This window comes from Pseudophryne corroboree, chromosome 6, assembly GCF_028390025.1.
Source record: "Pseudophryne corroboree isolate aPseCor3 chromosome 6, aPseCor3.hap2, whole genome shotgun sequence".
NCBI classification, from domain to species: Eukaryota; Metazoa; Chordata; class Amphibia; order Anura; family Myobatrachidae; genus Pseudophryne; species Pseudophryne corroboree.
Genome location: NC_086449.1, coordinates 260,718,809 through 260,731,712, shown reverse-complemented (window position 1 = coordinate 260,731,712; position 12,904 = coordinate 260,718,809). Strand labels below are relative to the sequence as shown.

Genomic DNA, 12,904 nt, shown 5'->3' with positions numbered 1-12,904 from the left:
TGACGTAGGAAAATAAGTTCCGCCCTTACCTGATGTCAAGGCGCAAGTGAGAAAACATGTGGATTCACCAATCCACATGTTTTTCGTTCCTGCTGCATTTTTCGGCTAGGCAAAAAAACGGCCCTGTTATTGAAAGCAGTGGTAGCCAGCCCTGGTCCTCAAGAGCTACCAACAGTTCACGTTTTCCAGCTCACCTGACAGGTGCACATGTGCAGTTATTACTAACTGTCATATTTTAAAAGAGGAGACCTGGAAAACGTGCACTGTTGGTAGCTCTTGAGGACCAGGGTTGGCTACCCCTGGAATAGGGCAAATGCCCGTTGCCCTAAAAATAGCGAAAAGTTCACCTTTCCGCCTTGGCAAAAAAAAACCCGGACCTAATTGAATATTCCCCTAAATCTACCTGCTTGCCTCCATTCCCCCGCCTCTTATGGCACTGTCCAATCAGGAAGGGCAGAATGAATACGAGAATTGCTTTGATCCTAGTTGAATACACATATCACCGGTATTTAATTAGTAGGTTTGCATGGCTGCACATTTCACTGCTAGTTACGGTAACGCAAAATCGCATATTTGGTGTGAGGAAAAATCTATGATGAGTGGCCTTGAGAAGCAGGAAGAATCATCGGATTGTACCTCGCTGCCATCACCCCCTTATAAATATAAATAGGACATTGCATTTCTAGAGTAAAAGACAAGTTTCACTTTGCACTTAATTGGCTTCAGCTTTCTCTAACATGCCGTGCTATGTAATTCTGTATTTATTCAGTGTACAGTGACGTGTGGACGAGGCTTACGCTATAGAGTAGTGTTATGCAATGACCATCGGGGACAGCACACCGGAGGCTGCAACCCTCAGCTAAAGCCACATATAAAGGAGGAATGCATTGTGCCTGTACCATGTTTTAAACCCAGAGGTAATATATTCTGCTTCCACTGATAATACACTGATTTGCAGTTTTATTTGAGACATTTTCTAAATGATATGTTTTGTCAAGCACTGAGTTATATTTATTTGTCTGCTAGAAAAGTTCCCTGTGGAAGCAAAACATCCGTGGCTGAAACAAGCGCAGGAACTAGAGGAGCCTAGAACAGCATCAGATCAGCCAACGTAAGTACAAATTCTGCTTATCCCAGTAATCTCAGTGGGATTAGAGCATTCTGTAGATCATTTGCTGCTTCATAAAATAACAATATAGAATGTGTTAACTACAGTGTAGAAATGTTTTAATACTTCTACATGTGCCTCAGTGAAATACAGGCAGCAGCCTGCGTCTTTTATTTCTCTTACGTCCTAGAGGATACTGGGGTCAATTTAGTACTATGGGGTATAGAAGGGTCCTCTAGGAGCCATGGGCATTTTAAGAATTTGATAGTGTGGGCTGGCACCTCCCTCTATGCCCCTCCTACCAGACTCAGAGCCGGAGGAGCCGGTCACGCTGGTTGGAAGCTCCTGAAGAGTTTTCTGCATTTATTTTATATGTTTGTTATTTTCAGACAGGTCTGGTTGGCACCAGCCTGCCTGCTTCGTGGGACTTAGGGGGAGGGAACGGCCCAACCTCTTGAAGGGTTAATGGTCCTGTTCCCCGCTGACAGGACACTAAGCTCCTGAGGGAACTATTCGCAAGCCCCACCACGGCGAGCGTACATTCCCGCAGCACGCCGCCACCCCTAACAGAGACAGAAGAATGAACAGTGGTGAGTACTGAGCCAGCGTCCCAGCTAGCGGGGCACCGGCCATTATGGCGGCATGAGGAAGATGCACGGCTTTTACACTGGGCGGAATGCGTCTCCGGACACAGTACACAACTGCGTCCGCGTACACTGTACACAGTACACAAACTGACACAACAGCCTTAAAATGGTTCTCTCCATTTTAAGCACCAGATTTCTCAGCCAGTATAAGAAAAGTGGAAAGACTGCGCGCCATTGAAGGTGTGGGGCTTCACTATGAGAGGATCCAGCAGCTCACCAGCGCCATTTTCCCTCTGCAGTGGACACAGACGCTGACAGGACAGGGATGCGCAGCTCCTCCAGTGTGCCTACAAATTACCTCAGCGGTACCAGGGGGTCATAGCAGAGGGAGAGATCTATTAGTGTACTATGTCCCCTATCAGGGTACTTAGTCTGCGAGCCGGCTAAGCTTGGCATTAGCGATAAGGGCGCGGTGGGGGATGGCTCCAAACAACTCTGTGTCTCCCTGAAGGGCTCTTTGTGGGTTAATTTTGCTTAACCTTTCGTGTGTGTGTGTGTGTGTGTGTGTGTGTGTGTGTGCGTGCGTGTGTGTGTGTGTGTGTGTGTGTGTGTGTGCTGTCACATTTACATTATGTCAGGCAAAGAGTGTGGATCTTGTACCGCAGAGTGTTTCTCTTCACCTGGGGGTTCACTACTGGGTACTCAGGGTTCACAGACTAGTGGAGCTGAACCGGAATGGGTTAATTCTCTTAAGGGAATGATCTCAACTGTTTCTACAAAATTGTCCCGCAATGAGAAAGAGAAGCAATACTTAAAACAGACTGTGGATGAGTTTATGAACAGAGACTCAATCCCCAAACCAGCGTCTCCATCACCTCCCATTTGTCCGCAAAAGCGATCTCTGGCCCATATCCTGCAGTCTGACGCTGACAGGTCAGACATGGAGGAGGGGGGGGGGGGGGGATAGAGCTCTGTCAAAGGGAATGGAGGCTCTTATAGAGGCTATCAGAGATGTTCTGATAAGGTGTCAGGGGAGTTTGAGGAATCTTATTTTAATGTAAAAAAGAAATCCTCAGTTACTTTTCCTGTGTCAAAGGAATTTAATACCCTGTTTGAAGAACCATGGGTTAATCCTGATAAGTTTCAGATCCCTAAAAGGTTACTCTCATCTTTTCCTTTTCCTCTGTAGGATAGGAAAAAATGGGAAAATCCACCGATAGTGGACGCATCAGTCTCTAGGCTGTCACGTAAAATTGTATTGCCTGTTCCTGGTGCAGCCTCCCTGAAAGACACGGCTGATCGTAAAATTGAGACTACACTCAAATCATTGCACACAGCTGCTGGGGTGGCCCAAAGACCCACTATTGCATGTGCGTGGATCACAAAAGCCATTGCTAAATGGTCAGGTAACCTAATTGAGGAGTTAGATTCCTTATCTAGGGGGGATGTTGTCTTACTCCTGCAGCATATACAGGACTCTGCGAACTTTATGGTGGAAGCCATAAAAGAAATAGGCTTGCTTAACGCACGCACCACTGCTATGGCAGTATCGGCACACAGGGGCTTGTGGCTACATCAGTGGACTGCTGATGCGGACTCCAGGAAAGGCGTGGAAGGTCTACCATTCACAGGAGAGGCTTTGTTTGGAGATGAATTAGACAAATGGCTCTCCACAGCTACTGCGGGTAAGTCTACGTATCTTCCTTCTGCAGCCCCACCTACCAAGAAGACTTATTCAGCTTCTAAGTTGCAGTCCTTTCGGATGGCCAAGTTCAAGGGCAAATCCAGAGGTGCTTCTACGTCCTCCAGTGGCACAAGAAGTAAACCGCAATGCCTGGAAGGCTGTCAGGTGGGAGCCCGACTACAATTCTTCAGTCAGATCTGGTCAAATTCATGCCAGGATCCCTGGGTCATAGATCTTATTTTCCAGAGCTACAGACTGGAGTTCCAAAAGCTCCCACCTTACAGATTCTTCAAATTAGGCTTGCCAGTTTCACAGTAGGCAAGTATAACTTTATAGCATGCCATCCAAAAACTTGTACAGACTCGGGTCATTGTTCCAGTTCCACCTCATCTACTAAGCAAGGGGTGCTATTCCAACTTGTTCATAGTACCGAAGCCGGACGGTTCGGTAAGACCAATTCTGAACCTCAAGTCTTTGAACCCGTACTTACGAGTGTTCAAATTCAAGATGGAGTCTCTGAGAGTGGTGATCTCAGGTCTGGTGGAGGGGGAATTCCTAGTGTCTCCGGATATCAAAGATGCGTACCTTCATATTCCGATCTGGCCGCCTCATCAGGCTTATCTCAGGTTTGCACTGCAGTACTGTCACTACCAGTTCCAGGCCCTGCCATTTGGTCTCTCCACGGCACCTAGGGTGTTCACCAAGGTGATGGCAGAGATGATGTTTCTACTCTGCAGGCAGGGAGTGAACATAATTCCGTACCTGGACGATCTCCTGATAAAAGCGCCGTCCAGGGAATGGTTGCTGCACAGCATTGCTCTCTTAACCAAACCTCTCCAGGATCACGGGTGGATTCTGAACCTTCCGAAATCTCACCTTGTGCCAACATGGAGGCTCCCATTCCTGGGAATGATACTGGACACGGAGTCACAAAAGGTGTTCGTTCCATTGGAAAAGGCATTGGTAATCCAGTCGATGGTTCGGGATGTACTGAAGCCAACCCGGTTGTCGGTGCATCTGTGCATTCGCCTTCTGGGGAAAATGGTGGCCTCTTACGAGGCACTTCGATACGGATGTTTTCATACAAGACCTTTCCAGCTCGATCTGTTGGACAAATGGTTTGGATCGCATCTTCACATGCACCAGAGGATCCGTCTGTCTCCAAAGGCCAGGATCTCCCTTCTGTGGTGGCTACAGACTTCTCACCTTATCGAGGGTTGGAGGTTTGGAATTCAGAACTGGATTCTTTTAACCACAGACGCAAGCCTCAAAGGTTGGGGAGCAGTCACTCGGGGGGTGCAGTTTCAGGGAAGATGGTCAAGTCAGGAAGTCGTCCTTCCAATCAACATTCTGGAACTCAGGGCCATATACAACGCCCTTTTGCAGGCCTCACATCTTCTTCAAGATCGGTCAATTCAGGTCCAGTCGGACAATGTGACAGCAGTGACGTACATAAACCGACAGGGCGGAACGTAAAGCAGAGCAGCAATGTCAGAGGTATCAAGAATTATCCTCTGGGCAGAAAGAAACGCTGTGGCGTTGTCAGCTGTCTCCATTCCGGGAGTAGTCAACTGGGAAGCAGACTTCCTCATGATAGAGTCAAATATCTACCTTTTAACATTAGCTATATATTAATACCGTGTAGCCGTAATGGCTGCTAAACCATGTGCACATGCTACGCACTCCGTACGCTATTTGCGTATGAAGACCTCGCACGTGGTACGCAAATAAAGTACACACGCTGTGCTGGGTGTACGGAATACCCACAGTGAGCATACACACAGACAGTAACCTTTATAAACTTTAAACACAGATTATGCTTACACTGTAACCCTTGTATGCAACACACTATGATTGAGTTTGTATTGTAAAACTTTACTACTGAAATACTGCAGCGATATAACACTGCTTAACCTTGTTAATGTAAATGCTGTTAGAGCGATTTAGAATTCAGAAACCCTTTGTACCAGCTAGAGAGACACAGACACCCTGCTGAGGTTCTAACACCTTATGTGAACGTTCTATTTGCAAAAGAATAATACAATACAAGTCATACACTACCAATATAACATAGACTACCTAACCAGATAACTACACTTAAAATACAATAACAGTACAATAACACTTAAGAGAAACGAGAGAGAAAGAGGAGAGGAGAGAGAGAGAGAGATATGGCTCACAATAACAATAAAGGCAATATGATTGCGGAGAAAACTTACGCACAAAGGAAACAATCGCATGCGCCTCTGGATATCCAGCTCCCGATTATCAGTGGTGAGAACCGTTGAAGAGAGTAGAGTAGAATGGGAGCTGGATCAGTTCGGCTTGTCTATTTATGCACCACACACAATACAATTCAATGGTCCCTACAATCTCATTGTTCATTGGACACAGGAATTCGTCTCCGCATTATAACAAAAGGTCATAGGTTGATTCATACAGGTGGGCTGTGACTATTTCCAACTGCTCAGGTGGGTGGGAAACTAGGTTTCCCGCCGCATGGATAATAAAGTGCAAATAATAGTGAATGTCCATAAACTTCTTATGTCCATAACTATTCGCACGAGCGAGTAATCCGCTTCAAACCAACACCGGAATATTGCTAATTAAATACTCTTCCGATGGATACTAAACACCACTGTATAACCCTTGTCTGACCCTTCGTATCAAACAAAGAGGGATCTCTTTGTTCATGAACATGCTACATTAACTAAACTTTCAGATTCTATCAAAGGGACCATAATCTACAAAATACATTATATGGTTAAGATATGTAACGATCGAGTCGCCCGCTAGACGCACACAAAATCTACCGTAAATGCGCATACAGTGCGCCTGCGGGTGCACGCACCAGCGGGTATGCGTACGCACGGGAGAGCGTGGGCACGCGCAGCGGGGACACGCATGAGGTGCAAATATGGTAGTGTGCATCATGATATTTTTCTGACTTTGACAGTCCACCCTTTGGCAGTCACCAATAACTGCCACTTCCTAAAACATTTCAAAAAGAGAAAAATATATGAAATGTGTAAATATTTCTATGGTTGGGTAGGGGAGGAGAGGAGAAGGTGAGAAAAGGGTATGACCTAGTGAGATAGCAGAAGCATGTGTGTATGAATCCATGTTTGGGGGGTCATGTATCATCGTGCCGTACGTGTCTTAAATCAAGCTTCGAGGTATTGCGAAGTATACATTTGAATTCCTTCTTATCCCGTATTAAGGGTCTGTGGATGGGCTGTCAAACTTTACCGAGCTCTTTTCGGCTTTTGGTTGCAACAAAATGGGGGAGCACATTTTAGTTGATGATACATGAATAGGGGAATATGTGAGTGCTGATATCTGTGTCTGTATTCCCTATCGACTATGTGTGTCATTACCTGAAGGTTGTAGAGATGAAGATAAAGAACACTTATGGTAAATGCATTGATATTCTATGTGAGGTTAATATGCATTTGTTGGTTTAAGTCTTGTCTGAAGTCTTGTCTGAAGTCTTGTTTGAAGTCTCCTTTGGGCTTTTGCTATTAACGGTATGCAAAAAGCCTTGTCAATGTCCATAGACTTACAAAAAAAGTTGGGCTAGCGTAAATTTAAAATTTCTAGGGAAACTGGGGGTCTATGGCATAGTCCATCTGTTGTTTGTGTACAAGGTCGTCAAACTTCTTCTTTAGTCCATCTGTTGTCTGTATACCGGGTCATCAAATTCCTCTTCCATGCGAGTCTTTTTACCTTGGAGAAAAACGAGAAACAGGTGAAAGAAACGGACCGTAGAATCATCACATCATTGTCTCTATCGTTGGGTCATAAATCAAATCCATTGGAATTACAATTTCCTCACTCCTTAGACTCATTACCCTGGTACTCCGTTTGCACTTCGTTAAAGCCTGACCGCATCTAAATATCAAGCCAATCGATATGACAACACCCAAGATACATAGAAGAAACTTCCCTACATCCATTATGACTCCTTGAGCCCATTCTCCTAAACCAGAGAACCAATTTCGCGGGTTCAACCATGACACCCAACTGGTCAGCTCATTACCCACAGCAGCAAGGGTGAGATTGTGTCTCCTGCGGAATTCCCACTTTAATTGGAGAATGTCGTCCATCTTTTGGTCTATGACCTCGACCGGGTCCTCGGTGCTATTCGTAATATAAGTGCAGCATTTCACACCGTACTGCATTGCCAGTGTGACACAATATCCACCTGTCACTGCCGTGAGATAATTAAGAACCATCCTATGCTGAACCAGTTCAGTTTTATAAGCTTGGAGCTCTCTTCCGGTATATCTAAAAGTGTCATCATACATTTCTGTGATATTTGTCTAATAGATTTGCAAGCGCTGATATATATTTATAATTTATCACTCCTCTGGCGGTGCGAGTGATATCTAACGCGATTAGGAATTGAATCCCGGTGGATTCACTGATCAGGTCAGAGGCCGGATGCTCTGTTCTCTCTATCAGGTGCCGTTTAACGATGTGCTCGTAATGAGTGTGAGTATAAGGAGCTTGGGCCCTGCGGTGAATATCTTTCATTTTAGTATGTGATACAGTCATTACCTCAGGCAGTACTTTTCCAATATAACATAACCCTTCTGAGTTTGGGGCAAGCCACTTATACGCCTTCCTCCCGCATATGAAATATGCATCATCGGGGAGAACATATGGGACGGAGTAGGACATAACCATATTACACATTTTCCATATGAAATTTCCTAACCCTAATTCTCCCATCTGTCTAGTACACGTATCTGTTTGTATGATATGTGCACAGTATCCTGGTGATACCTCTCCAACTCACATGGTCCTACTTCCTAGGGTATACCTATATCGGAAATATTTTCCACTACCAGCTATGTGGCGTATAAGTTCTGTATCTGTAGGCATTCTATCTGCTCTATATGAAAAGGTCATGGTTAGGTTACTCCATGACACTTCCCAATTTCCCGGCTTTCGGGGATTGGAAATGTTAAAACATATTAGGGACCTATCCACATGATATTGGTGGAGCTTCAAACTAGGAGGACTGGAGATATTAAACCTCCTGTCCACCGGTCTCCCACCCTTTAGCTCAAGTACCTCCCCTACCGTTAAAGGGAATGGTACTAATCCTGATTTGCTATGGCCTTGAGGTACTTGAGAGCATACCCAACAATCTGTCTGATTTAACACATTACCCACTAAGGAGTGATAGTCACTCAATGGATGCCGGTCCATGTGGATATTAAAACTGGACTGACATTTCTTGATGCACCCATCCTCAACTACATTGTCACAGAGTCTACAGATACAGTTCTCTTTTCAGCTAACAATCCTTCACAATGTTTACAAATAACATGGCTGCTAGATCGTTTCCGGTACTCGCCTTTGCTTGGTGGTTGTGTTGCTATTGGAAATTTACACCTCCGTCTCAGTCATCAGAACCTTTCTGGATCCTTTCTCGACCTCACTGGTACTCTCGCTGGAACAGACTGCTCTGGTCAACATCATGGTCAACAGGAAAATCCGTATCACAGTCTCTTGGGGCAAGTCCATCTTACAGGAGGAGAAAAGGAGAAATTTGTAATGGGGGTACAGGAAAACAGTTTGAGGGGGAGAGAAACGTGTTACGATAATTAGTTCTCTAGTCTTGTTGTTCTTCTTGTTCTGCTGTCATCTCAAAGGTGCTGTCTCTCAGTCTTCCAACCGAACATTCCGGTGATGCAATATTCCTTCCAAACCAGCGATCTTTCTGTAAGGAGCAAAAATCTTGCATTACCATTTGTCTAACTGATGTGTGACATACCATCTTTAAAACATGAAAACATGAGAAAGAAGAGGGAGAGGAGAAAAAAAACAACAAGAGAGAGAGAGAACCGTTCATATATGTATATATCACATAAATCAACAATAAACAACAGGAAAAAAAACATTTTTCAAACATTTTTAAAATATTGTCAGATCATCAGGCTGTCATATCTACATGTCCCATGGTTTCCTTGCGCAGTCCCTCCCACCAGCACCTCCATACTCCACCCTCTGTATCTGGCCAGGATACATTGATGCGGATAGGTCATGCTGGGGTTTGGTAGACTTCTGCAAAGACCAAGCAGATATGCAATGTTTGAGTCCTACCAATAATCGTCAGAGATGGGGAGAGAAAAAGAAACATTTCACAGATACATTTACAACGTTTCACCCGGTCATTCCTGTGTCTTCAGGGAATGACCTCCCAATTTATTAACCGTTACCTCAGGCTTACCATCAGTCCTAATGATCACCTTTCCTGACTACATATCATGAGTGTGGGACAAAATTCTTCCTATCTGATCCCTGGTTACAATTTGGTGTGTCCTAACTTTTGCTCATTTTCATGTCTAGGGGGTCTGACTTTATGTGGGCTGTTGCAGTTGCTGGCATAATGCCCTTCTCTTTTACAACGATAACAAATCCTTGAGTTCCTCCATGTGCCAATGGCCTGGGGTTTTGGTTGATTTGATGTCTCCTCTAATGCTTGGATGCCCATCGCCATCAACCGCTCTTTCTGTGTTTCTCTGGTTCTTTGACTATTATGGTCATGTTGTTGTCTATGGGGTGTATATACCTTGTGTGTGTTTTTAGACCTACAATCTCGTGCAACATGACCTTCCCTTAAGCAGTTGTAACAGCTTTTCACCTTTGACTTACCCACAGGGATCTGAGGCTTCTTTGTTTCCCCGTGCTTGATGCTGTTTTGCTCATGCCCAACAGCAGAGTCCCTTAATGCAGTTATTGATTTATCTCTCCAGTATGGATTTGTGATCTGTATCCTTGCTCTCAACACTTCCTTTAAACCATCCATTAGCACAGATACTGCTACTTCTCTGTGCGGTGCACTTGTTTCGATGTTTTCTATACCCGTATACCTAGTCATGTCCTGCAATGCCCGGTGGAAATAATTAGAAGTACTTTCCCCTTCGTTTTGTCTTATGGAGAAGATTTTGTTCCACTCGACAATGGCTGGGAAATATATTTCTAACTGTCGGTTGATCTGCTTAATACATTCCTGATTGTGTTCCTCCGTACAAGGTACCTCCGTGTCTAATTTACAATCAGCAATAAATTTCGCAGGGTCAACACTGGAGGGCAAACATGCCCTCAGCACTGTCCGCCACTCTTTGTTGGTGGGTTCTGTGGAGTTTCCTAGTTCTTTAATAAATCTTTGACATGTAACTAGATCTTCCCTAGGATCAGGGAATTCAGACATAATTGATCTCAATTCGGTCCGGGACCAGGGACAGCGCATTGCACTGTCCTTGACGGGAATGGTTCCCTGATCGTCAGTCTTCCCATTGGGGACTGTGATCACCCTGACAGGACTAAACTCAATTACATCACCTTATTTTGGTCTTACAATATGGGGTACATTTGTTTGTGCGTGATATAAAACATTGTACGTACCTGTGGACACGACCTCACCTGACCCTCCGTTAGGGGGTTTGATTATTGCCTTTACCGATTTGGTCGCGTCCACCTGGATGTCTTGTGTGATGGCTGCTGGTAAAGGTGCCGACATCGTGCTGGGCTCACTCTCTTGCTTGTAGTCCTGAGGGAAGTTTAACATGGGGTGCAACTTGCATAGGTTAATAGTTGTACATTTAACAGTATTACAATTATCATTGTTATGTTTATTACAATTATTCTTATCATCTATAATACAGTTGCTAAGTGCATTTTTATTGTACAACATTGTGCCTTTCTCCGCAACCATAATCCTCTCCATTGCCATGTCTCTCCTCCCAAGATGAGAGTCAGATATGTCAGTTAACTCTCTTTGCATTTCACTTTCCTGTTGCCACAATTTTAAACAATCATAATGTTTGATCCGTCTCTTTGCTGATTTAATAAGACCTATCCTTCTCCTTAGATTTAGTAACACATCTGGGCTAAAGCTGCCTACTCTTGGGAACTTCTCCCCGTCATGTACAGTCATTCTTTCCCATTCATCACATAAAACCTCTGTGTGTGAACCGTATTTTTCACACATTACATACCTTGCCGACCCGATTGGTCGGTTTACTAAATCAACCCGAACCGAGGTTGATCGCCCCCTACCTAAACAACTGGCCCCCATAGCTTGCAGGTGTTGCTTGCACTACCTCTGACCTTTATATCAGGGTCTTCAGCGAACCCTTACAAAAACCAAGATGTTCAAGATAGGTTGACGGTGGTAGTTTACCGAGTACCCCACTCACTCGCCCACGCCGACCAATACGCCCACACACTGCTTTAGCGCTGGCGTACTCGACCTAGGGCCCCTATGAACCTTTGTTTACTGGAACATGCGAGTGTGATCCGCAGAGCATTAACCCTTTCCAGTAACTGTTGGTTGTTGGATAATTCCTGAGTGACCAGCGAACTTCCCTTAAAAAATAAAAAATTACACAAATCACGTTAGAATGTACAAATAGCGTTTATGACCCCTTCCGTACGCAAATGGTACTGGGTCAAATTACTAACTAATGCACACAATTACGTGCGGTACAATCGTTCAGCACATAAGCAACTAATCTTATGTGCGAAGCGACCAGTGGAATCGAAATTTAGCAGCTGCGAATTCCTTCAGCCTGAGCTTTATGGCCTATATGGGTTCCGCACCAACCCTTCCTGGTGTTGTGCTACTTGTCTCTATAGCGGACTTATTTGTCTGCTGTACCTAGACCTCCTGGTCTGTATTCTGGACCTCCTGGTCTGCTACAGTATGACCTCCTGGTCTGCTACACTCTGACCTCCTGGTCTACTACACTCTAATGCTCTTTGTATATTTAACAAGGGATGCCTCCCTAGCCACCGTGCATGTCACTTACACGTATGTAATTCACGAGAACTCGATGATTTCTGTGGTTCAATCCCAAAAAATTGTAGAAACTTATATATGCAAACACTCACTCACCACATGTACACTTTACTTTTGTTTCTATTTCTATTTCTGCGCAGAAATTTCTTTCCTTTAGACCAGATGAGTCGTAAATTTAGAGAAGGATCTATTAATTTAAATTTCGGACACTAAAATCGATTTGCGCTATTTATCGCGTTGCCACCTTTTCGCCTGTTTAAAATAACCCTTATCGTGTGATTTGTTACGTGGGCGTACCCGGATGCTCCGTTGCGTAATATACGCTGCGTGCATCGGCCTTTGGGTTGTGTACGCGAGTCTCAGCTTTTTGTTAGAGACACGTGTACGCAAGGCAGATATCCACCGTAACACAATTAACACGTTTATCAATGTAGGTGATCCTCGATCATCTACCGAGCACCACACAGATCTCTCCTTGTATCTTTAGGCAAAGCTGTGTGTGTGTTTTACAAATTACCCCTTAATGTATCATTTTTACTCTTTAAGTACCAATAGCAACAAATCTTTCTCAGCACGTTATCAATTATGAAATGGCAACCAGGAAAGTGAGATGTGAAGATTACACAAATGAACATGCAATTCTAAATTAATCTAATAACATATATTGATGTAAGCACACGCATATAGATATTACATATATGAGACCCTAT

At 44.3% G+C, this 12,904-nt stretch overlaps 1 protein-coding gene across 1 annotated transcript in view; it reads left to right on the top strand.

Annotated features, from left to right (window-relative positions):
- ADAMTSL3 (ADAMTS like 3) overlaps positions 1-12,904 on the top strand; it is a 788,444-nt gene that overhangs the window by 638,603 nt on the left and 136,937 nt on the right. The window contains exons 14-15 of the mRNA XM_063925941.1: positions 770-917; positions 1,027-1,111. Of these exons, the coding sequence (XP_063782011.1) occupies positions 770-917; positions 1,027-1,111 (233 nt within the window). The remainder of the gene's footprint in view (positions 1-769; positions 918-1,026; positions 1,112-12,904) is intronic.